The following is a 26,518-nucleotide window of genomic DNA, read 5'->3' as shown; positions in this document are numbered from 1 at the left end:
GAGTTTGGGCTTCAGGTCTGAAATGTTTAGGAGACTCTAAGTGAAGATGGTAGGTGGGTACTTGGGATAGGTTAAGGCAAGACATAAAATTTGGGAGTCATTTGCATGTAAATTTATAGCACTTTTTATCTTCTGCCTATTAAAAATTTGTAAGCATTTTCATTCCCCCCCTTTAACCTTTACAGATCTAGTTCATGTTGTTACTTCTACTCTATAGAACCAGAACGTGGAGACTCAGGCGAGTAGTTTGCCTACTTCAGCTCAGTGCTGGCAGAGCCAGGATTTGAATCCGGGTTTTTGATCTGAGTACATTTCCCATTCTGTTGAAGGTGGCTCCTGTCTCTTCTGATATCCCACTACCACTCTGCTCCCAAGATTGCCATAGTCTCTAGCAATCCCCCCTTGGGAGAGACAACCTTTTCTTGAAACTGAAATCTAATATTTCTTACAGCTTTTGTGTATCTCCTCCTTAAGGTGGTCATTTTCTCAAAACTCCCATTCTTGGATAAGCAGTTTTACAGGGCTCGCCTCTACCAGCAGTTTGGAGTAAATACTGTCCCCACATACTTTATTCCAGAAATGTCTGCCAAACCCCCATCTTAAGACATACTCCTAGCGTAAAGCTGTATTTTTCAGGAATCCCTTCCTATCCAGGATCAACTCATTATAAAACACTGTCCCCATTTCTTTCTTTAATCAGTCCTCTGGCCAGGCTCTCATGGCCTTGGTTAAAATTCTATCAAGAATTTGAGCAGATATGAAAGGAAGTATTGAGCCCTCAACTTTGAGCATTCTCCTGATTCCTCTGGCTAGCTGTGACAGAGCCAGCAAAGAGGGAAGCCGAGGGACAGTGAGGACAGTGGGCTGGTTTGGAACATTCACGTGCAGCAGGCACAGCTGGTGGCGTCTGTGAGGAGCCATACGACCCAGCCCTTAGTGTGGGGTCCAGGGAGGAACAGCAGGAGGTCTAGAACAGCTGGATGTTGGCAAGTGAGACGTCATGAACAGGATGGAGAAGGCAGTCCACAGCCTCAGCTGTGGTCGTCTGTCATTGTCATGAAAGGAGCTGATGGAGGTTCAGTAGTATGTGAATCTTCAGGACATGTGTCGCACCAGGATCCCTGCATCGATTTGTTTGCCTTTTGGCCCAGACACATGCAAGAGTAAGAGCAGTGTTAGCTGGGCTTCCTTTTCACTATTTTCAGGCAGGATCGTTTGGAAATTGTATCTTTTCCTTTGTAGGAAGGAAGCTGACACATGTGTATTCTGTATGAGAAAATGTAAAGATCGTTTGATTTAATGTACCTTTATGCCCATTTCTGTTTTCCTCCTGCATTTAGAGCATTGTATTTGTTATCTTTGGTGTTCAGAGAGCAAAATGTAACCCTGCAGATGGCCTGATTTTTGTCCCTTGTTAGTAGTTAACTTTTACAGAGCTGTTGTTATTTTAGCAAGGATTCTTTCAGTACACGTGTAGTGTGTCGATCGTATTTCTAAGAACCCTGTTGCTTCCCATAATTTCCTCTCTGACAATTAGAGGAGCCTTCAAAATCTAGTTTCACAGAACCTGAGTGTCTATCCTGCTCGAGCCTGATCAGTTTTTTTTTTTTTTTTTTTCAACGTTTATTTATTTTTCGGACAGAGAGAGACAGAGCATGAACAGGGGAGGGGCAGAGAGAGAGGGAGACACAGAATCGGAAACAGGCTCCAGGCTCCGAGCCATCAGCCCAGAGCCTGACGCGGGGCTCGAACTCCCGGACCGCGAGATCGTGACCTGGCTGAAGTCGGACGCTTAACCGACTGCGCCACCCAGGCGCCCCGAGCCTGATCAGTTTTAAGGTGGTGGGGTAATGAGTAGCCAAATGAAACAAATGTGTGGTGGAGGCTGTACCGTAGTAGCATGCTGTGTGTTGTAACCGAGCTCACAGAGAAGATTGAAGAGGACAGAGCGGGCGGTGAGCTGCGGTAGGAGTGTCAGCACCGAGTAGTCAGTTGGGAATCCGCACCAGTGCCGTGCGATAAGCAGACAGTGAGGTAGCTGATACGAGAAGGCCCACGAAGAGTCAGTGTTGGAGCAGGAGCTGTTAGAAATGCGACAGCCTCAGCAAACGGTGTTGCCTTCTGTGACCTCTGGAGTGGAGGAGTACTAAGCCGAGAGCCACGTGTGGAGAAGGAGAAGTATTTCACGAAGGCAGAGGAGGCAGGATTCGCTCACAGCACACTCTTTAGATAAGGGAATTCCAATAGTCTTCTAATGAGAAATTCAAAGAATGTTAATGAAGTACAGCCTTCCTTTGGGTCTTTGGGAAGCCTGTTATATGTCTCCTCACTAAATGCCACTGAGTCAGCGCCCCCTCCCCGCCACCACCCTCCCCCCCCCCCCCCCCCCCCCCCCCGCCAAGAGCTGGGACTTGAATCAAGAAGCTCTAGAGCAGTGCATTCTTTACTAAAATTGCAAAATACGAATTTGTTGTACTTGTTTACAAAAGAAGGACAGTTTTATTTAGTCTGTTTTAATCTCAGTTGGGGAGAAGTTTTAAAACCCTGAAGTTTTGTTCTCTTTTCCAAGTATTCTAGATTTGTAGATGCCTTAGAAGGACTTGGCAGAGTGATGCTGCACGGGGCAAAAGAGAGTAGAACGTGGTTCTGGAATGTTCTTTATGTTTTCTCATCATAGTCTTCATCAGTAGAGTTGAAGATAGAAAAAGACGTTCACATATAATGTGATTGGAGTCATGTTTAAAACAAGAGTTTTTATTAAAATCAAAATTATGTATTTAAGTCTCTTGAACTTTGGTCTGTATAAGTTCTATATGAAGGGAACTCATCCAAGGCAGACATTTTTATCTTGAGCTTTGTGTTTTCTGATGGTTACTGCATTTATTAGAAGGACACGGGCACCTGGGTGGCTCGGTTGAGTGTCTGACTTCAGCTTCGGTCTTGATCTCGTGGTTCATGGGTTCGAGCCCTGCATCGGGCTCTGTGCTGACAGCTCACAGCCTGGAGCCTGCTTCAGATTCTGTGTCTCCCTTTCTCTCTGCCCCTCCCCTGCTCATGTGCTGTTGCTGTCTGTCTGTCTGTCTGTCTCTCTCTCTCTCTCTCTCAAAAATAAACATTTAAAAAAATTTTTAAAAAAAGAAAGGGCAAGCAGATTTCCCCCTTTTAAAAAAAAAAATTAACAGAAATTATCTGTTAGCCTAGGGAGTTCCCAAGTTGAGTATCCTTTCAGTGTACAGGCAAACCAAATTATTATATTTCCAGATTTCCTCCTACTTTTGCTGCCACTCACAACGAGGGAGGAAAAGTGGACTCCTTTGATGTGGGGGGGGGGGGGGGGAAGCAATATATCACTTCCCTGAAAGAACATTTCTCAGTCTCTCATGTGAAAAAGGATTAGCACCTCCAACAAAGGTCCTGTAGATCACAGAATTGGGCAGCAATACCAAATAGTATTCCTGAGGAGAGGAAAAACTGTATTTGAGCAAGAGTGTTTGTCCTGGCAAACAGAAGCTTTTTAATAACTGCAAATCTGAGATAATGGCCTGCGCTCCTCAGAATCTCCCCCTAAATCCTCAGACAGCCAGTTTAAACAGAGCAAAGCCAACCTTTGTTTTAAAATAGAAGTATAGTCTTATCAAAATACACTGTTTTCATGGACTGGTTCAGAGTATCTTTGGTTCATAAGGATCACATATTTACAGATAAAATGGTTTGCAAGAGTCCTCTGTGACCCTCGCCTGTCAGCAGCAGTTCTGTTACAAAGCCACTCGCTTCTCTATTTTGCGTTAATAAAAGTTACTCATCAACTTGCTGAATTAATGTATTAAGATTTTGGTTGAATGTGTATTAGAAGAAAAAAAAACTACCCTGACTTCCCAACACATTACAGAATCCTTGTACGGTTGGGAGAAAGAGGCTGTGGGAAGTAAGAACATGTCAATTCTTGAGTGGCAGAAAAGCTGAGAGGAAAGTTCGTTGGTTAAACAAGCTTTGGTTAAAAACTTTGCTTTTTCCGGGTCTTAATTTATTTCCTTTTTCTGGATTCTGTTTTCTAATACCGAGAGAATGAAAACACTCTGATTGAAAATAATAATAATAGTACCTTGTACACATGTAGCACTTGAGGCCGCCTAAAATCCTCTCTGCCAGACCGAAGCTTCAAAGTCTGGATGTCTTTGGCTCCCTACTTTGCTTGATCCTGCTTGAATGAAAGATTCTAAGTGGGAGGGGAGAAGGAGGCCGAAGGAACTAACAGTGTGAGCCCCAGAACGAGGTGTAGGATGCCAAGTGACCCTTCAGAATTTTGGTCTGAAAACAAATTCTGGGAACTCTTAGTTTAATGCTAGAAATCAGGATTATTTTATCCACATGGACCCCTTAATTGTAAGAACATTTTATTTCATTTACTTTCTTAAGAACAAATTTTGGTCTTGGGTCGCTAGCTAGTAACCCTCTGACCTTTCAGTAAATATCCAACTAAAGCTTTGAAATTAGGGTGTTTAGTGTTTTATGGCCCAGAATAAAAATCTCCAATTCTGTTTCCAAATAGTGTAGCCTCAACACATTTTATTAAGCTCTTGACACATTGAGCCGTGTGTATTTTGTAAAGTTCCTATGGTTATTGTTTTACAATAGCTGCTTCCAGAAGCATTGTAAGGGTTTCAATTAATCAGCCCTTTGTGTGCTTCAGACTATGCAAATTTATCACATCAAACCATTCAACTGCTCATGGGAAAGCCGTGTAAAAACTGTATTGTCTTCTAGCGCCTCCTCTCATTTAGAGTGATGTTTTAATAAGAAAGCTAATCAAGTTTTCTTATGCATTATTTATCTGTTAAGATGTAAGGAAGAGCCAAATTAAAATTATGTCAACTGGGATATGGCAGGAGATGTGATAGATCTGGAAGTGATTCAACGGCAAAACAAAGCTAATATGATTCAACAGTTTTTGTCTCCTCCCCTCCCCCTGGGGATTATTTAAGGTGGTGGTGTGAAAAATAAAAGAAGGTTAATTCAGTAACTGGAAAGGAGGGAAGGAAGAAAGGAGGAACCACCTGTGTTAGCCTTTATGTTTCGATTTAAAGATTTCACATTTCTGAATATACAAAGGCTTATCGAGATGAGTTTATTCAAAGCAAAAACGCCTTTTACTTGATACAAATGGTCAAACTGGAAAGCATCCCCGCTGCTCACCCCCCCTTTCATCACTTAGTAAACCATTTCGCTCTGGAAGTCTGCAGCCCGGGGCCTGTGAGTTGTAAAGTTGGTAGGGGACACCATCCTGATGATGTCAGATGATCTCAACAGCCCAGCCGAGTGAGCTCCTTTTCGGCCCCTTCATCCAGTTAGTGCCACAGCTACTGCTCCTTCTATTCATTAGGCTGGTCTCCTCTGCTTTGCTAGTTTGCTTCCTGCTGAGAGTAATTAGGTTTCTTATATAATAATAATTCCTTGTGTTTAGATGCTGCCTTTCTCTAAGGACCTTAAAGTACCTCTCAGACATTAGTTCATCTGGTCTTCTAACACAATTGCCTCATGAGATAGGTGCTAATTATTCCCATTACAAAGACCAAACAACCAAGGCTCACCAGAAAGTGGTGCTTTCCCTCCCACAGGAACACTGTATTGCTTGAACCTCAGGGAGTCAAAGGAAGGTCCCCTGATTCCTTGATATTCTGCCTTGATCTGAGAGTCCAGGGGGTGATGAGCCCTTTGCGGATGGAACCCTCTCCTCCCCGCCTCCCCAAGTCTGCGAACCTCATTAATACCAAGTAATACCATTACTTCTCTACAAAACACCAACACTTTTCTTACACTGGGACAGATAAAGAAAAATCACAGCAGCACTTCACCCCGCCTTAGTGCTGAGAGCGTTAAACTCTGCAGAATAAATAGCTTATCTAAGAGGTGAGTACGCACAGAAGGTCAAAGTAGATCATTTTAGCCTCTGATTAGTATTATTTCAGCAGAACCCACTGCCCAATGTACTCTGCATCATTTAGAACATGAGAATGTCTCCAGCTGAATTGTATAAATGTTCTCATTTTCAATATTCAGTCACTGAAATCTGTACAGGACACCTGTCTGTGGGGTTGAGTCCTGAGCCCCCTCCTGCCACCTCTGACACAGCCCTCATCCGGAACATATGCTTGGTAACTGAGGGACAGGATCCTCTTTCCTCCCTCAGGAAAGGAAGGGTCCTAAGATAACAGCCTCAGAGTGGCCTACATCATCCAAAAGTGCTTACACGAGACAGTAGACTTACTAATAAAAGTTAAAGCAAGGGGGACCTGGGTGGCTCAGTTGAGTGTCTGACTCTTCATTTTGCCTCAGATCATGGTGCCAGGGTTGTGGGATTGAGCCCCGCTTCCGTGCACATGCTGCCCCCCCCCCCCCCCCCCGTCAAATCAAAAAATATATTTTTTTAATTAAAACAGTGAAGCAGAGCATGATGTTCAAGTGAGACCTGGTTATCAACAAAATAGAAAATGATTTGTTAGTCCATTCTCAACACACTGAAGTCACATCAAAAAGAGCCCTCAAGGCTCCTGAGTCACTCAGTGGGTTAAGTGTCCGATTCTCAATTCCGGCTCAAGCCATGATCTCAGTTTGTGAGTTCAAGCCCCACATTGGGCTCTGTGCTGATGGTTCGGAGTCTGTGATTCTCTCTCTCTCAAAATAAATAAAATTAAAAAAAAAAAAAAGCAGCTCTTGAATTAAAAATGTCATTACACTTTTCTCCTGCCAGTTCTATTCCCTTTCCTGTCTTGACATGGTACTAGAATGCTTTTGTTTTTCCTTATCTTTTGTTTTATCTTTTATTTTTTTCTATTTGAATTAAGAATGGTCCATTACACTAAAACTAGTTTTTAAAAAAAGAAGCCAAAAATGACTTGTGAACAAGTCATTTGCTGTTTATAATTAGAAATACTTTCTAATAATGATTCATTGGATTAACTCAACTTTCGTGGGGCAAACCTATTCTTAAAATGATTTATATGTTGTTCTGCAAGGCTACGGAAATAGAAATAACAAATTGGCGTAAGATCCTCCAGTGCTTAGGGGGTGGCACACAGACAGCTGTGACAGTGAGTCCCCAGGTTTGCCTTTCCTGTGTGGCTTGGGGGTCAGACTTGTGGGTTTAGACTCCCTAACTTCTTCACCTTTACATTTGAAATTAATATTGATGTTGATGGAATAATACATCACCGATGGGGTATCTGTGGAACCGTTGTGCTCTGACATTGTGTTCTAGTTTCTCCCTGTTACCTATTTTCAGCTCCTAAAAGGTCTGGAGTGTAGGCTGGGGTCTACTTCCCAGTTGGCCCCTGTAAGTCCATTACACATTCCGGACCCTGTTAAACTGGTGCATTTGCATTTCGCTGCCAGGAGGTTGTGCTATAAACAATGGGGTTAAGACACCAGCGTGAGCCAGGGGATGAAATTTTATTTTAAAATCTGAAATGCTGTGTAAGCATTTAAGGTAGGAATCGGTAATTGTTTCAACAACAGCTTCCATTAGATATGGTTTATTTGTAGTCCATCGTCTTTTCAAGGATCCAGGGGAGTGTTAACACACTGGAGCGGACTGCATATCATTTACATTTTTAAACTAGCATTAAGGGAAAGTGCCCGTAACTTCTTAAGAGTTCTAAATGTTGGGAGAAATTTTATGCCTCCATCCTCAGAGAAAATAGTTTTAATGTTTCATTTGAAAATAAGACAAGAAACCTTCCTTTGCTTTGATGAAGGATTGGAATAATTCTGAAACTGAGAAGTACCTTTTTAAAAAAAAGAAAAGTCTGGTTCTAAGCCTGTGAGCTCTCTTCTCCCCGCCCCTAATGAATTCCGTAAAATACAAACTTTTAAAAATCATCTGTCTCATTTGAGATTCAAGATCATCAAATTCTGTCTAAATATTTTGTTTTAACTTCTAAGCTCATTATGGTTTCTTTGTGTTAACTTGTATTAAAATCTGTCAGCTATGACTGGTCTCATAAGCACAGTCAGCGGACCAGAATAAGTTAATTATTTACTTGTGTCACTAGTGCTCTTCATCTAATGAAATGCACAGCTGTGTTAGATCTGCAGTTGGATGTGTAGCTTCCATTGTTCCGCGAGTCAGCAGAGGGTAGAAGCCCCAGTGATGGAGAGCCCTCAGTTCTTTCTGCTGTTCTGGCTTTCTGTGTCGATTTCATGGATCTTTTATCATTCACTTTCACACAAAACAAACAACACAGGGCTGTCTGCTATGGGAACCATCTTGGCATATAAAAGGGTTTTCAGAGCCTAAAGTAATTTTAAGTTAGCTAAGATTTAATTTTTGGCTTACAGGTGCCCTTGATTTGGATGTGGCCAAAGCAGTTCCTATAATGGGATGGAAAAAAAAAACCCCAAAGTTACTTACATGTATTTTTAAATGCAGGGTCAAAAAGGGGCTGATATAATTACTTCCCAAAAAGGAAAACCGGTACTACATTTTAATCGGGTTTCAAGCAAAGTTATTAGAGATTCAGATTTCAGGGGAAGGAGCATTGCTTTTGTTTTCATACCTAAGTTAAGTTGGCTTGATTAACCGTGTCAACTAAAACTAAAAATACCAAAATGCAAATCACCTCTCTCCTCACCCTCCCCCCCATTATAAGTATTCCCTGCTTCCTCCGGAGCTGCTCTACCTCCTGCCCCTCACTCCCACCTCCTCATGTTGCTGGGGGTGGGAGGGGGGGGGCAGTAGACTCCGGCTCCCCCCTGTGAACTGCTACTGAAGGGTGCTGAGGTCTTCCTTTGGTTTTGTTTTGAAGGGAGATAGCCAAACCCTCCACCTCCTCACCAGCCAAAGTGACATTCTCTCCAGAGCACATCCCAGGACCGGCCTCTGCAGGAACTGCCATTTTTAACATTTTGTTCGCTGCTACACAATGTTGTTGTCGGTGCACCTAGATTTACAATTTGATCTCTTTCAGAGTAGATTTCCCAGTAGCCCAAGTGTTTGTCAGATAATTTCATTGTGGACAAGATGGATTTTTGAAGGGAAGGAAGAAGGGGTCACACACTCTGCTTGATTTAAATTCTTTTTTTTTTTTTTTTTTAATTTTTTTTTTTTCAACATTTATTTATTTTTGGGACAGAGAGAGACACAGCATGAACGGGGGAGGGGCAGAGAGAGAGGGAGACACAGAATCGGAAACAGGCTCCACGCTCTGAGCAGCCCAGAGCCCGACGCGGGGCTCGAACCCACGGACCGTGAGATCGTGACCTGGCTGAAGTCGGACGCTTAACCGACTGCGCCACCCAGGCGCCCCATCTGCTTGATTTAAATTCTAAGACCTCGTAGTTGAATTTGAAATAAACTGAACTGAATGATTGTTCCTGTTCTTCATGTAGGAAAGCATACGTTCTTTATAATAAACAGTACAGTTTCAACCAAAAAGCCAATTATGGTACCTATGTGCTCTAGAATTCAATACCACGAACCTAATTACCATATTGTAGGCAGCCGCTGGAAATCGGGGTATTAATAACCAATACTGAAAGCACATGGCTTTCTTTTTCTTTAGACTTTAGCTTTTGGTGATTAGGACACATCACAAAAATTTTATTTCAAAATAGTTGGAGTAATTATGTAGAAATCAAACAGGAATGAAGAATTTCTTGGAGAGCAGTTTCTGTGCAGTAGGTGCACATACTTGATAACTTTATATACAAGGGAAAGGGAATTTTATCTTAGTAAGTGTGAAAGGACTTTATTTCTCCATCCAATGCCATTGTACACTAGTTTTCCAATTTCAAATCGTGTAGGTTGCGGTTAACAATCTAAAAGATGCCCCATCCCTCTTACCAAGAAAATGAAATCAGAGGAATTAAGCAACAAAATCCCCTACAGGTTGGAATAATATGAAGAGAGTAATAAAATAATGTAAGAGACCATCAGTGTGCATAGAACTGGTAGGTTTTTGTTCTGTTTTCATTCTTAGAATTACGTTTCTAATTCCAGCCTTTTCTTCCAAGAATGATCTGGCATTTAATTTTCTTGTTCAACTTTACAGCTTCAATCAAAGATCATTTTCCTAATGTGTTGTAAGTGGTAGGAATTAAAATTCCTTAGGGCAGTTTAGGCTCAACCAGGGAAGCCCTGGCAAAAACTAGCCCATCAGCCAGCGCTCTGGGTGCCCTATTAGCAAGTCAGCCTCACACGGATCCTCCTTATCACAGTTTTTTAAAACCACAATGTGAACACACCTGTCAGACAGGTAGTTCTGTGTTTGGCGGAGGAGTCGGATTCCTGTGATTTGGCCGTGGGAGGTAGCAGATCGCAGACTAGCTGACCAGGAGCGAAATCGCTGTTGACTTGAAGCTTCAGGGGCCGGGGCCCAGCGGAGTTGTCGCTCTTGGGTCTCCGTGGCGGGAGAGGTTGGGCGAGCAGCCTGACAGCACCAGCGGGTGTCGTGCCAGCAGGCCAGTCCACAGGCTGCGACGCTCTCTGCGAGGACGGCCGTTTTCAAATTGTATCATCTGGCAAGATGGTTGGAAATGGCTCTTGTGACTCTTGATGGAGACCATGCAGAAGGCTGTAGAGATAGCGGTGGGGAGCTGCCAGTTAAGCACTGCAGTCTTCTTTTCTGCTGATGTGCTTTACATGGCATGGGATCTTCTCTCCCTCAGGTGTTTGTGGCTTGATCGTCCCTCAGGAAGACATGCCGTTTTGTGATTCTGGCATTTGTCCGGACATCATCATGAACCCACATGGCTTCCCATCGCGAATGACGGTCAGTACGTTTTTCAGAGGTACTGCTTTTTAGGAAGAAGGCAGGAGTGGGTTCGTAGGGAGTGTTGGCCATGAGAGCCTGAAAGTTATTTTTAGAAAGGGCCCTTTGAGCCTTTTGCCAAATGAAGAGGTTCCTAGCTCCTGACAGTGCTAGGTTACCCTCCTCTAGAGAGGGAGTGCAAAGCATGCCGGCCCTTCCTTCAAGAGCAGTCTTCTGGGGGATGCACGTGCCCCTCAGCAAAAAGAACCTCTTGTGTTAACCTTTCTGTATCTCCCTTCCATGGTTATTGTTTTGCAATCCTGGCTCCACCACTTACCGGCTGTGCAGCTTGGGAAAGCTGCTCAGCCTCTCTGTGCTTCAGTTCCCTCATGTGTACATTGAGGGAAAGAACAGTGCCGATCTCGTGGGGCTTTTGGGGGCATAAACTTGGATCCCACGCGTCAGGCTTTTCCAAGCGTCACACGTGGGAGAGTGGTAACTATTCACTGCCGTCTCACAGCTGTTTGGGGAAGTAGGCCACAGCTAAACAGACAGAATTCTTATACCCCAGGAAGCTGCCCACTAAGGCTGTTCGACCCCACAGGTGGGAAAGCTGATCGAGCTGCTGGCCGGCAAGGCCGGGGTGCTGGACGGCAGGTTCCACTACGGCACTGCGTTTGGAGGCAGTAAAGTGAAGGACGTGTGTGAAGACCTCGTCCGCCATGGTTATAACTACTTGGGGAAAGACTATGTTACATCTGGCATCACAGGGTAAGTGTGTTTTTAGACATTTTAAAGAAAAGCGTGATTTTATTAGAGTAAGAGGTAAGAGCCCTTGTGGTACACCTTAGGATAAGTTTTACTCTTTTAAGAAATCGGACACAAGAAAATCTGAGTTTGTGATGGAGGGGTTAGCTTAAAGCCACAGTGGTAATCGTCTTGCAATATATGAGTGGATCAGATCAACATGCTGCTCATTTTAAACTTGCTCACAGTAGAAGTCAGTTATATCTCAGTAAAACAGTGCTGGGGGAAGGAAATCCAAATCAGAAAACTGACAAGTTAAGGAGTGCTGTTCTTACTGGTGAGGCTATCATTTTAAAAGTAGAAGAGAGTTCATTTACCAAAATAGGATATCGATACAACTTTTAATTGTATATAATGTAAAATCCCATAACCACTGAACTTGCTCTGCATTAACAGGATGAATATCAGGTAATTAGTGCTCTGACAGTGCTCTGATAATTAGTGCTCTGAGTCCTAGCATTTGTGTATTCGTTCACGATGTGTGCTAGGTACTAGGTATATAATGGGAAACAAAATAAACACGGTCCTTGAAGTAGGGAGCCGACCACTAAAATTTGTTACTAGACTCACTGCAGAAATATGGCAAAAGGTAACTTCTTAGCAGGACCTACCCTGACTTCCCAATTTAAAACTTACACCTCACTGTACTGCCCATTTTCTACTTGAAATTTCTCTGTCGCGTTCATCATTATCAGACACCCCATGTAATAATGCTGCCTAATACTGTTACCTGTCTCCTCCGTGAGAGCAGGGCTTGTCTGTTTTGTTGACTGTTTTATTTCCAATGCCTGCACACAGCGGGTGCTCCACAAAGATTTTGTCAGTAAAGGAACCGAGAACAAATCAGTACAAATAGCTCTCACCGAAATGAAGGGAAAGAATGGGTTAGGAGATGTCTCTGAGGGGGTGGGTGATACAGAGGATGAGAAGGGAAGACCATGTGAAGAGTGTGTTTCCTGCAGAGGAGAAGTGGGTTTGACATCTTCCAAGGGACAGACCTCCGCTCACCTGAGGTGAGTTTGCGGAAGAGAAAGCGCCTTCTCCTGGGCTGAGCACTGGCTCCTCCTGTTACCCTGGGGCAAACAGGCTCTTGAAACTTGACTCACATCAAATTAGCTGCTTAAGTTAAGACACACATTGTGTTTTACGCCGGATAAAACTCTGGGACATGGTGTTTATACTGTTTTTCTGAGGCTTCACCCTGCTTGTACACAAGTGAAACTGGGTGTGGAGGCGTGCATAAGGACCCAGGGCTTGATTTGTGCTGCATGTAGATCGGCCAGATAGGATTACAATGGCTGGAATGTGTATCTTTTGAAAATATTGAGTGCTTTCTAAAATGATCTATCCAAACTGTGATAACATAGATTTCCCTAGGTGTATCGTGCCCGAGATGTTCTAGAAAATCGCATTACAGGAAGAGAATAATGGTCCATTTCCAAAGTGATGCACTGAAGGTAGCTGACGTCCACTTCAAAAATTACAGTTGTCAGGGTGAAACTGATGGTCTTGGTCTTTGTTCCTCGTCCATAAATAATGGAGTTGACCAGAAATTGTGCAGATCCAATGAATGGATTTGATGGGCCTTCTAAACATCATTTTACTAACAGATTTGGATGGGTTATGCTCTGCTTCTGATAGATTACTTCAGGTTCTGTCTACACCGTCTTCCCCTATGCCCCAGCTAGTGTTTTCATGTGTTTGCCGTTCATCTCAAGAGGCAGAGTTTGAGAAACATTAGTTTAGCTTATTAGTTGAAAGTTCTCCAAAGGGCTTGCGATTACATTCACCCACCAGCTTCACCCCTTGCCACATCCTTGAGATAACCAGGAGGGAAAATTGTGCACGGCTCTCTTCATTTGGGGATGGGGTGGCATTAGGTGACAGAGTTCCATAAATTCTGCCACGAGCAACCATGATGTGGAGGATTGGAACCTTGACTCTCAGAGCTGGAAAGAACCTTGGTCTGACCCCCTTGTTGGACAACTAGGAAGACTGAGGTAAAGAGGTCATGTAATTACTGGGTGACAGAGCTGGGACAGGAGTGGTGTCTCCGGACACCCCATCCATTGTGTCCTGCACCCCACTTACCTGGCTGTCCTTAAGCCAGTGCGGTGGCCAGACAGCTAGAAAAGCCTATGGCGCTGAAAGTGGTGGAAGACAAGCCAAGCAGGAGGGACCAAGAGCTTTGATGGAACCTCTGCCACACAGCTCGCTGCTCTTCCCACTCGCATATCGTGCCGTGGCCCAACGTACGGGGTTCAAGACGGGCCAGCGTGGCGGGGAGCGCCCTGGATCTGCCTCAGCCCGTTCCGCAGCTCTGATAAACCTCTCAGACCCTCTGTGCCTGTTTCTTCATTTTAAAAATAAGCCCCCTTTCTTCTGAGGACGTTCTGGGGCAGTTCACATTGTTCAGAGGCTTTAATCCCCTGCCTGCTATTGCTCCAAACTACAGAAAAAAGGTTTCTCCTGTCAAAGCACTGAAATATTCACTGTCCTTTACAGCTTTCACTATAGTTTTTCGAAGGATGCATCGAGTCAGCTGTATTTTAACAGACGTTTACTGAGCGCCAGTTATGTGCCAGACAGGGTTAGTAGTGCTGGAGCCACAGTGGCAGAGGAGACCAAGTGCTTATCCTGAGGAGTTTACTTCAGGTGGGGAAGACAGGCAATAATCAGGGAAATACTAAACGTGGATTATAATACCAAGTGGTAATCCGTGCTCTGAAGAAGCAAAGCCAAGGTAAGCGTTGAGATAGCATAGGGTCACGGTGATGGGGTGGGAGCAGGACTCCTCTTTAGATAAGGTGGTGAGGGAAAGGAAAGTCTTTGAGGAGGTGAGATGCTTGACAGCCATGTGAATACCTGGTGGAAGAATGTTTTAGGCAGAGGAAAGAGTAAATGCGAAGGCCCCGAGGCAGACAGGCTTCCTACATTTGAGGAGCAATGAAGAGGCCGGTGTTACTGGAGTGGAATGAGCAATGGGGAAAGGCAACAGGAAATGAGTCAGAGGCGGGCAAGAACCAGATTATGTTAGACCTTATTGCTGTGTTACACAATTTGGATGATACAGATTAGTGCTGAGATTTACACTTTAGAAGGAATCACTCTGGTTTGTCTGTGAAAAGAAGATCGTTAAGGGATATGAGCAGAAGCAGGGCCTGTGTGCAAGAGTCCAGGCAAGAAAAGGTAGTAGCCTGATGAGGGCGAGGACAGTGAAGGAGGGACCTTCCTCTACATACTTTTTCATAGTCAGTTTAAGGTTTTATTTCTTAATTTAACAGTGTGTCTTCTAACGTATCCATGATATTTTTATATTTCCAGATCTTGCCTTTTCATTCAGTGCACAATGAAAATCATTCTCTCCCACTCATTCATAAACCTGGTCTGAAGCAAGGCCCTGCCATTGAGGGGTCCTGGCAAAGGCTGTCTGTTGTTAGCCCAAACTTGGTTTCTTAGCCCAAAACTCTGACCTTTTCTTTCAGCGAGCCCTTAGAAGCATACATCTATTTTGGCCCCGTGTACTATCAGAAACTGAAGCACATGGTGCTGGATAAGATGCATGCCCGGGCGCGGGGCCCACGAGCTGTTCTTACCAGGTAAGAGAAAAGCATTCACAAAAAGAATTTCTAATGCAGTCGAGTCTACCTTGCATTGCCCAGATACAGCAATAAGCTGACTCGGTGAAGTTTCTCTTTCCCTGAGATGTCAAAATTTGGAGTGCTGGGCATCAGCAAAAGTCATATATGTCTGGTTAGCATGAAAAAATAGCAGCCGATTAAAAATCGTTTCATAGGCATAAGAGCAGACCCATTGTAGGTCTTGCCAGTAGTCGCCTAACATGCTCATTGACCTTGTACCTGTTTGCAAACGTGGTCTCATTCAAAAAGGTTCATATGTAAGAACGTAGACACACTTACACATCATAGATACACACGTGGATACTCCTGTGGGCTGCCATGTGTACACAGAAAACACATACGTACTTTGTTTGGGAGCCCAAGCCACAACTCATTTCTTAAAATTTCTGTTATTGGAGCATAAGGCACCTGTACTTGCCTGCTCATTCGAATAAGCTCCAGGAGGTCCACCTGTGCCCCATTCGCCAGCGCATCCTCAGTTCCAAGCACAGTGTCTGCGTGTTGATGAATGGGTATAATTGTTGGGAAGAAATTGCAGGTACTGTTTCACGTGTTCTTAGTGCTTAGTTCTTAGTATTACATTGCTTGTACTATATCACGTGTACTTAGTACTAGTTGGAGAAGCATAGTCCAGGGCAGTAGTTCTCAACCACAAGCAAGTTTACCTCCCGGGGAGATTTGACAATGTCTGAAGACATCTTGGAATGTCACAACCAGATGGGACAGGGGGGAAACTACTGGCATCCAGTGGGTGGAGGCCAGGAATGATGCTACATACCTAGCAATGCACAGGGCAGCTCCCACCACAAAGAATTACCCAGTTCAGCATGGTTCTCATGCCAACATCGAGGAATCCTGGGCCAGGAGAGGGAACACAGGCCTTGAAGCCAGAGAGACATGGACGTAAACTCAACTCCACCTTGTGGCTCTGCCACAAGCCTCAGACACATCACTTAGCTTCTCGCAGCTTCAGTTTTTCTCCTACGTGAAGTGGCGACACTAATGCCCATTTCATGGCGTGCTGGTGAATGTCAGAGGTTTGAATATAGAATATATGTATAGTGCCCATCGATGGGGGATGCTCAGGAAATACCCAGTTCTCTGCCTGCCTTCACTGATCACGGCATAGATGTTACAATAGGGACAGGACCGGCGATGAAACAACTAGTATGTGAATTTACTTTTTTAGACCAAGGGAGGGGGGTGGAGGGCTAAATCCCATGATGCAGATGCATATGGCTGTTGAAATGATAGACATGTGTGCTCAAAATTGCAGAAGAGGGAAGAGAAGTTGAGATTCTGAGGACACCAATAATCCCAGCAGTAAGACCCTGCTTGGGTTGGGTGTATCTCTCCCCTGAGTGCGGTCCCTCCAGAGCCTTCATTTCAGTTATAACATCTAAGATCGATTCCAGAGTAACAAGCGTCAAAACGGTTTTTGCTTCATTGTGTAAAAAACTTACTACTTTAGTACTTTAGTGCATTCTGTGGGAAGGCTGCCAAGAGTGCATTTACCCATTCCTAGTCCCTTATCTCACTTGGTTTATTTCAAGTCTGGGTTCTGCTCATGTATGATCTGGCCACCTTCACTTGTCCAGTGGTCAGGGAGAGAGGGACCCTCCTACCCCAGGTGTTCTGTCAGCAGGTAAAGACGTACATAAGTTGTGCTCAGTAAGGAAGTTTCTACTAATGGTGTGTTCATGTAGACTATTTGTTTCATTTAGACTTACTGTTTGTCAGTTTTTTATATGTAAATTGTCTTTGAACAAATAATCTACAACTCAAGTCTAGTTCCTAATGTAACCTTTAGCAACAACATAAGGTAAAATTTGAGCACATGTTGGCCCCACTCTGTTTACCTTTCTCTTTGGAAAATCGGTGGCAACGGTAAAAAGTAAAAGATGCTGTGGGATAGAGCAAACGAGGTTTGTGGTCCACTCCTGCTTAAGGAGTGTCACCCCGAAATCTGCCAGCCAGGGAGATAGCTCACTTTTTCTTTTTTAGACATTGTGGCATCACTACCTGGGTGGGGTTGCCTGTGTGGTTTCAGAATCCCCCAGTTGTATCTCTGAGTCCTAGATTCTTAACTTTTTCAAAGTATTCTCAAGCACGGCAGATACATCAGCCCCAGGGAATCCATTCAGGGGACTCCTAGCTCCCAGCTGAAGTGCCCCCTCTAAGGACGAATAGAGTGTTTTCATACCTGAAGGGGACACACAGGACTTTCCCTGTCTCTGGGGAACTTCCCTTCTGGCTCAGGCACTCTGTCCTCCTAGATGATTCCTCATCTAGTCCAAATTTTATAAAACTCCATTTGCTTCTTTCCATGTTCGTTTCTTAATAACCTGGAGCTGCCTCTCTCTGGAGCCCTGGCAGGAACTACTGGGGACCCAGGTTTCTTCCACAGTCTGTTCTGCTTAGTTTCTCCACTTTGAAATAACAGAACTGAAATATCCCTGAAAATACTCAAAAGACCATCTTCCTGACTTGAGGACTGTGCTATCCTAACAATAATGATATCGTGATGGTAGTAGCAATGGTAGCTCTGCTGCTTTATATGATTATATATTAACTTACTATATCATATAATATTACACAATTATTTTTTATTATCACTCAGTCATAATAACAGTAGCAATCACTAGTATTACATCTCCTCTCATTTAAGGCTCTTTGGGAGCCTTAAATTTTACATTTTGCCAATGCGGCTGAGAGGCGAGCTAAGCCCCCAACTCCAGGCCACCGTCTAGTAAGTGATTTGGACCCAGGCGAACCCTCCCCTGAAGCCTTGTGCTCTCCGCCAGTGTGTGATGCGGCCCCTCTGTTTGTTTAATGTAAAAATGACACCTTTGTCTAACTTGTTTCAAAGGCAGCCCACCGAAGGTCGATCTCGTGACGGCGGTTTGCGTCTTGGAGAGATGGAACGTGACTGTTTAATCGGTTATGGAGCCAGTATGCTTTTACTAGAGAGACTAATGATTTCAAGTGATGCCTTTGAGGTGGATGTCTGTGGGCAGTGTGGACTTCTGGGGTATTCTGGCTGGTAAGTGGATACCATATGTCTCTCACACCCCTTGCCTCTTAAATCACAGCTCAAGAATTGACCCTGGAGCACACCCACCTATTCTCCGACCTTCCCCATCCATGCATTCCTAGAATTGGGGATTTTATATGTACCTGTTTAGTTTGTCTACCTCATGTTCTGCTTTCTACACCACTAGAGGTTAAGGACCCAAGGAGTATAGACTTTGTTTTCTTCTTAATGTTATCTCGAACACTTTTTTTTTTAAGTTTGCTTATTATTTTTTTTCAGAGAGAGAGAGTTGGGGTGGGGGGGCACACAGAGGGAGAGAGAGAATCCCATGCGGGCTCCACACTGTCAGTGCAGAGCCAATTGTGGAGCTCAAACTCATGAACTGTGAGATCGTGACCTGAGCTGAAATCAAGAGTCGGTTGCTACTCAGGTACCCCTCAAACACCTTTTATAACACTATTCACCTCTAAAAAATCCTAGTAGATTCACTGTTAGTTATGAGAATTATAGCATTTTATAACTAGAAACTTTTTTTTATTTTCTTAAGATTTATTTATTTTTTTTTCTTTTTTTTTTTTTTTAATTTTTTTTTTTTCAACGTTTATTTTTATTTTTGGGACAGAGAGAGACAGAGCATGAACGGGGGAGGGGCAGAGAGAGAGGGAGACACAGAATCGGAAACAGGCTCCAGGCTCTGAGCCATCAGCCCAGAGCCCGACGCGGGGCTCGAACTCACGGACCGCGAGATCGTGACCTGGCCGAAGTCGGACGCTTAACCGACTGCGCCACCCAGGCGCCCCAGATTTATTTATTTTTGAGAGAGCACAAGCTGGGAAGGGGCAGAGAGAGGAGGGGAGGACAGAAGATTCGAAGCGAGCTCCGTACTGACAGCAGCGAGCTCCACGTGGGACTTGAACTTGTGAGCCATGAGGTCAGGACCTGAGCCAAAGTTAGATGCTCAGCCGACCAAGCCACCCCGGTGCCCCTGTAACTAGAAACTTTAGAGAACGTGTGTTGAACAGCCTTATTCAACCTCAGGCCCAAAGAGCTGTGTGTGTTGTTCCACGTTCTATGGCAAATTGGGGACAGGCAGGACCAGGACCTGGTACCCTGACACCTGTTTGTGTGCTCTCTGAGTAGCAAACTGCTACACACTTGGGACTGAATTCCGTGATGGTAGCAACGAGGTCTGTCTCAGTCATTCATTTAACAGCTTGAGGCTGCTAAGTGCCAGATACTCTCTGGGCCCCAGAATATGGGGGTGAATAAGACCAGTGAATGGCTGCTCACAGGGAACTTATCTCCTAGTTCCTTCTAACTGCATTCTCTCTTGTTTATACCTCCTGCAGCCTGGGGTCTGGTGGTTGCTTAGTGAAAAACAATTGCTAAATGATAACTAACCCTGCATATGGAGGGTAGCGAATAGATAAAGTATGTGAATCATGATATATGTCATTTCTGTGCAGAGTTGAGGACACAAAGTCCAGCTTAAAAGATGAAACTATGTATTTTTTGGTCTTTCCTCTTCATAAATGTTCCACTCTCCTGCCAAGGAACAACTGGTCTGCTTCGGGCCAGTCCCGACCCGGAGCCCCGACTTACCTTGTAGGCAGGAGAGCCCGTAGCTTGCCGGTCTTGGCTTGCTTTTCTGTCAGAGACGAGGTCTCATGAGGTCCAAAGCTGGTGCTGCAGGAACAGGAGACAGTCTTTACTCCCTTTTTTTTTTTTTTTTTAATTTTTTTTTTTTTAACGTTTATTTATTTTTGAGACAGAGAGAGACAGAGCATGAATGGGGGAGGGGCAGAGAGAGAGGGAGACACAGAATCTGAAGCAGGCTCCAGGCTCTGAGCCATCAGCCCAGAGCCCAACGCGGGGCTCGAACTCACGGACCGCGAGATCGTGACCTGAGCCGAAGTCGGACACGTAACCGACTGAGCCACCCAGGCGCCCCAGGGACAGTCTTTACTCCCTTGTCACCCCTCACCTGCACTCCCAGAGCCCCTTTTCCCTAGGGAGGCGCCGTCCCCTGGGAGATAGAATTGGGCCCAAGTGAGTTCCAGGGATACCTGGGCCACCTTTGCCCCACTGAGTCTCCCCTAAAAGCAGGGACTTCTTGCTCTCCTAAGCCTCCAGTCTCTTTGTTATCCTGAATAAAGCCAATCAAGAGTCAGAGTGAGGGGCATCTTAGGACGTAGTGTATATACCTTGCTAGGTTAATGACAAAACCTTTTAGCCAGTTATTTTATGGTTTTTGGTGTAGAGAAGTTGATGAGACTTGTCTGTGAAGAAATCACTTCATTTAAAAACAGACACAGGAGGTGGCCATTTGCAGCTCTTTCCCTTCCTGAGGGTGCAGAAATGGGTGACATTATTAATCTAAGCATAAGCCTGGCTCTTTCTTATATTGGTGACTCGGGGTGGGGCGGGGGGGTTGTCTCAATTCTGAGACGTCTGTTCATCTTCTGAAGTGCATATTGAATTTGCTTTTTATTGTCCTGGCTGTGTAACAACAGCCACACAAATGTAGTAGGAAGCTCCCTGGGACCAATTCCACTATGCTGAAATCTTCCAATTTGGCACACGGATTTTTATGTAATTTACTTTGAAAAAATGGTACAGAAGAGTCACTTTTTTAACAATAGGGATCATGAAACTTCAAAAAGAATTTCCAGGGCGCCTGGGTGGCTCAGTCGGTTAGGCATCCAACTCTTGATTTCGGCTCAGATCATGATCTTGTGGTTCATAGGATCAAGCCCTGTGTCGGGCTCTGCAGTGACAGTGTGTGGCCTGCTTGGGATTTTCTTTCTCCCTCTCCCTCTGCCCCTCCCCCGCTCACTCATTTGATCTCTCAAAGTAAACTTAAAAAAAATTTTTCCTTTCCTTTTCCATCCTCTCTGCTTTTTTTCCTGTGCCCACCACCTAAGAGAGAAAGAGAGCAGTAGACCAGATTCACTCACAGACTTTGAAAACCTTCCCATCTCTTCCACTGAATATTCAGGGAAACTAATGAAAGCAATTATTGATCTCAATATTATTCTGTTTAATTCTTCTTTCCTGCTTCATTTCTGTCTCATCTAGACATCATGTGATGGCAGTGCCTAATTTCGAAGCTCAGGTGTTCCTTGTGTATCTTAATAGCAATCCTTTGAAAAGGGGCTAAATCAGGTTACACGCCTTAAGGTCTTTCCTGTAATTAAACAGACCTGGATATGCTGTGTGTCTGATTTTGAGTGGCCTGCTTGTCCCCTTGTTGCCAACAGAAAAAAATCCTACCCCAGTGTGGTCGTCTAGCAGCCTCCGCGTGTGCCGCGCTCTGGCAGAGGAGCATAATGATGCCGTGGCTTTGCCATCATTACCTGCCTGTGCGTGCGGGCTGTGCGGGAGGGGGCACGGCGTGTGTGGGAGGCAGTCGTTCTTTAATGAACAGCACAATGAAGGCTGAGTAATTAGAGCAGTTCAGAACCTCGAAACTGGCCTTTTGTCAGTGATTTGCACATTAGTAAGGCATTGCTATGGGGATGTTTACAGCAAGACTGTTGTTCTGCAGAAGACACGAAGGGCATAAGTCACAAAAGAGAGGTCTGGAAGGAAAACAGAAAAAAGAAAATCCCTATTAAGATAATTAGCTCATAGAGGACATTTTACTGGACAGCGATTTCTCCTGTGAAGCCACAGCCACCTCCCCCTTTTGCCGCCTTTGCCCTAAGAAGTGAGTTTACGTAACTGCTGTTTGTGTCAAGTTTCTTCCTTTTGAAATTGTTCAGACACAGGGTAAGGTAATATAATAGCTTTTAATTTATATATGTGTATAAATATATGCATTTATATATATGCACATACATACATGCATAGGAGCATTTTAAGTGATGGAGAAATATTTAATAATAGAAAAGATTAGTGGGCTTTCTGGGTTATGAACCAGCAAGTATGGAAGTTCTGAACAGATAAGCCTGGGTTGAAGTCACAGAGTGACCTAGAATCAGCAAGAAGTTGCTGCAGTTAAATCCATTTCTCCAATTTAATTAAAGCATCCACATGATGCCTGAATAAATGAGGTCAGCCAGGCACATTAAAAACATAGTTCTTAAACAATAATGTATTGGGGCGCCTGGGTGGCTCAGTTAAGTGTTCGACTCTTGGTTTCAGCTCAGGTCATGATTTCGCGGCTTTGTGGGTTCAAGCCCCATATGAGGGGCAACGCAGAGCCTGCTTGGGGTTTTCTCTCTCTCCCTCTCTCTTTGCCCCGCCCCAACTTGTGCTGTTTCTGTCTCAAAATAAATAAACTTAAAAAAAAAAATGTATTAAGGAGGTCTTTAGAAAAAAATGTTGTTACATATGACTTTGGGGGCTTCATATATTTCCTGAAACCCATCCGATGACCTCCTTGGGACCAGGCTGTTGAGCAAACTTCTTTTTTGACTCCAGAGTGTGTCCTGAACACCTTTATATTTCAACAAATATGAGTGTACATCATCACGATTAATGACTGCCCAGTATTCTTCTGTGTAAATGTCCTGTAAGTACAAACCAGTTCCCTCTTGGACAGTCTCCTGCTTTGTGCTGTTATAAACCGTGAACGTTCTCATGCGCTCATCTTTGCCACTTGGCGATGAATCAAATAATATGCACGTTTACACTTGTACTCATATTGCCTTACTGCCTTCCACTATGGCCCTTCCTGCTCACGATGGAGTCCCCTCCAGTTCCTAGTCAGCACTGAATCCTCTAAGCCTCAGTCCATGTTCATCTCTTGCACTCATTTACCCACTCTGTTGACTGCCCCAGACCCTTGAGGTACAGGATGAAGTCCTGTGTTCATCTGAAACCTCAGAAGATAGTTCACTTTCTTCCTGGGGACTCTTCATCGTTTGTAGCCATTGATTTAAAACCTAGGTTTAGTGAACTAGCTCTTCCTGAAGGAAGAGAAAAGACAACCCTCCTTGGCATAGCAGGCATGTTGATTAGGAGTATGGGCTGTTGTAGGGATCAATTGGGAATACATGCACACAGGGAGAGAACGTTGTAAGTACAGTAGCTTCTTCTACTGATAGAACCAAACTTGAAGAGCACTGGAAAAATAAATCGCATTGGATTGGACACCACATTCCATATGAAAGTCTTATCTTCCCCATCACACTTCCAAGTGTCTCAGGGACAGATCAAATTGTAATTGTTGAGCATCTTGCCGTGAATAGTACAGTAGTAGATTTTTATCAAATACATGGAGATTGAATTGATTTAAAAAGCTTTCCACAATGCCAAAGTCTAAATCTGAATAACTTCGAGATGGCTCACATTTCTGGGCCTCATTCAAAATAAGTAAATAGGCAGATGTTTTGCATTTTAAAGAGAATGGTCTAGAAGCATAGTAGTAACTGATTAAAATTGCATGCTTTTAAGACTGCAGGAGTGATACTTGTTTTGGTTTTTTTCTTTTGCTTCCTTGGATGCTGCTTTTCGGGAGGTGGGGTGGAGGGGCACATATCTGCACATATTTGATAGCAAGACTGAACCCTGACAAACAGAACTGATGGGATGGTGGTAGACTTTTGTAGAGAAACTTTGCACTTCTACATGCAGGCCTTGGTTTCTGAGTCCCCGTCCCTCTAACACATGCGGACTTGGGTTTCAGGTGCCATTACTGCAAGTCCTCGTGCCACGTGTCCTCCCTCCGCATCCCGTATGCCTGCAAGCTGCTCTTCCAGGAGCTGCAGTCCATGAACATCATCCCCCGGCTGAAACTGTCCAAATATAACGAGTGAGGATGGAAACGGTGATTATTTAAAGAGAACAATCGCTATGTCTGACACAGTGGAAAGCAGAGGGGATTAAGGATCCTGCTCCTGTGAACAATTCCTTTGAATGTTCTCCCTCAAAAAAACAAAAACAGATGGAGAGGCTTTCTTACACTGAAGACTGACTCCGTGGCCTTGGGCCCTGGGACGGACACCACCAGTATGGACTGGGATGCAGTCTCTTCGTTCCTGTACTGTATTTGATTCACAAGTGGACGTGACCTAAAAGATAAACTTTTATTTATGTTCTGGTATCTTGAAATCAACTCATTAGACTTTCCTCCTTAAAAAGAACATTTTGGGTTAATATTCCCCACAGTGCCTTCCCGGCTAACAGAGCTCAAGACTCTATGACACCTGTAGGATCTGAAGTCTGTTGGAACAGTTGGCATGGCCTCTGTCGAGAGGGCTGATTAGGAACAGTGTGTGAAGGGAGAGGACAAGTGTGAAGGGGGGAGGGTCGAGAGCAGCGGATGAAGGGATGGCTCTCTTACCTGCTACTGTTGTGGGCATCTCCCCAACTATTGAGTCTTGCCTTTAGATGCCCACACATTTTCATCTTGGTGAAATGTAATAAATGTATTCCTACCATCTTAAACTTACCATGGAGGTCCCCTTCTCTTATGGACCCAAATGCTCTTCTTTTGAACCTCCATGATCATACTATGCAACAATATTTGTTGAACCCCTGAAAATAAGCCTATGGGTGCTTTGTGATTCATTTGTGCCTTCCATTCCTGCCAGGATGTTAGCCGTCCATTTTCTTTTTAATCTGACAACCTTCTTCACCCTTATTTCCTTCCAATCTGTTCTGAGTCTCTCTGCCCTGAAGGCAGGTAAACAAGGATTGTTTATAAAATAAGAAAAGCTTTCAGTAATGGTCTAGGGCTCCATCCGTGGCATGTCACACTGAAGATGTTTCATAGAATGTTAGTAGGTATCATGTGCCAATAAGAAACAAGTGTCAGATAAGGTTGGGAAACTGGATGTAAGTTAAACGTATCCGGAACTTTTTCAGAGCCTTTACCAAGCTCTCGGACTCTCCAAAGGAGGGATGTGCCAGGAGCCAGGCTAGTCACTGACTTGAGAACCCAGCCTGAACAGCACTTTGTCTGCTTCACAGTGAAAAGTTCTAATTCTGGTGTAAAAGTCCTAGAGGCTTTACGGTCAAAGCAGAATGGATGAGGACACACAGTAGGTGAGTGGGCCTTCTCAGCCCTCACCACATGTCTCCAGTCATTTCAGGGGCTCCATAGGTGTTACAGGGGCAGAGAGCTTTGAATGCTGGGTCGTTGGTTTCCTTTCTAGTTCTTAAAATTGACAGTGCCTAAAGATTGCTGTACTAGATGCTGTTATGCGCCGTGGTACGAAACCCGAATTGTACCTTGTGGGCTGTTTAAGGGGTTTTCTAGAGTGATTTTGACCATTTCCCATGATGGGACAACTCCACTTACCGACTTCGCCGGGAACACTGTTGCCCTCCAGTGTGTGGCACACCATTTTGGGGAACACTCGGGGCCGGTGTGGGAAGAGCCCTTGTGTGCTTGGTACAGGCCCGAGCACGCCATTTATCATTCCGTGCCCGCCATGTGTGAGGCAAGGTACTGAGGATGAAAAGAGGGCAGGCGACGGCCTCCACCTGGTGCTGAGAAACCAGTGAAGGAGGCGGAGACTTCAGCCCTGCAGTCAGTGCTGGGAGTTAACCCCAGCAGTGCTGAGGGTGTTCCTGAGGCAAGATGATCACCTGTGCTTTGGAGACTTGAAAACACTTGACAAATGTGAGTATTCCCTTTATACAGCCAAAGAAACTGAGGCACCAAGTGGCTGAGTCCCCCAGCGCCCCACCTCTAATGGGGGAATAGGATGGGCCTTGGGACCAGGCTTCCTGACTCTGAGCGCATTATTTGGGATTCATCTGTGATTCTGATTTTCAGTCACCAAATGGGACATTTTATTCAAGTGCGACTGAATGGTTGTATTTCTTAAACATCTTTTTTCCCCCAAAACAATTCCAGGCAATTCTGATCATTCTGAGGGCAATCGCCTATCCTTTTAGGAAATTCTCTGTTCTCTAACAAAGATCTAGAAAGTGTGGGTTCCAAACAGAGACCTCCTTAGAGGAAAAAATTGTGTCAGGTTGATATTTCAAAAACCATCAGATTCTATCCTTGAATAGGTGTTTGACTCTGAGAAATACTGTAATTGAAAGTGGTCAGAATTACTGAGTTAGTCCTGCTGGAGTTCTGTTTCTTACAGCTATTCGTAAGTTCCTTGTTTTAACAACTACCAATTAGATTTCTATTCCCAGTAATGACAGAGTAAACTTTGACAGGCCACCCTCAAAGCCTGTTTTCCCTCGAGGCTTTGCCATGTTGGAAGGGGCACAAGGATGAGGGGCTGAAAACCACATGAGAGCCACTAAGAGGCCACAGCCCTGACCTGAGCTTTCGCAGAGTCCAAGAGCTGGAGGGACGAAGCTGTGAGCTCAGAGTTGCC

At 44.4% G+C, this 26,518-nt stretch overlaps 1 protein-coding gene across 1 annotated transcript in view; it reads left to right on the top strand.

The window, feature by feature from the left end:
* POLR3B (RNA polymerase III subunit B) overlaps positions 1–24,624 on the top strand; it is a 105,535-nt gene extending 80,911 nt beyond the window's left edge. The window contains exons 24-28 of the mRNA XM_025926658.2: positions 10,663–10,766; positions 11,350–11,516; positions 15,038–15,151; positions 18,063–18,236; positions 23,860–24,624. Of these exons, the coding sequence (XP_025782443.1) occupies positions 10,663–10,766; positions 11,350–11,516; positions 15,038–15,151; positions 18,063–18,236; positions 23,860–23,989 (689 nt within the window). The 3' untranslated portion in view covers positions 23,990–24,624. The remainder of the gene's footprint in view (positions 1–10,662; positions 10,767–11,349; positions 11,517–15,037; positions 15,152–18,062; positions 18,237–23,859) is intronic.
* Positions 24,625–26,518: the final 1,894 nt, after the last annotated feature.

This window comes from Puma concolor, chromosome B4 (assembly GCF_028749965.1).
Source record: "Puma concolor isolate L17-30 chromosome B4, mPumCon1.1.hap2, whole genome shotgun sequence".
Classification (NCBI taxonomy): Eukaryota; Metazoa; Chordata; class Mammalia; order Carnivora; family Felidae; genus Puma; species Puma concolor.
Note: the sequence above shows the minus strand (reverse complement) of the source record. Positions and strands in the feature narration are given on the sequence as shown.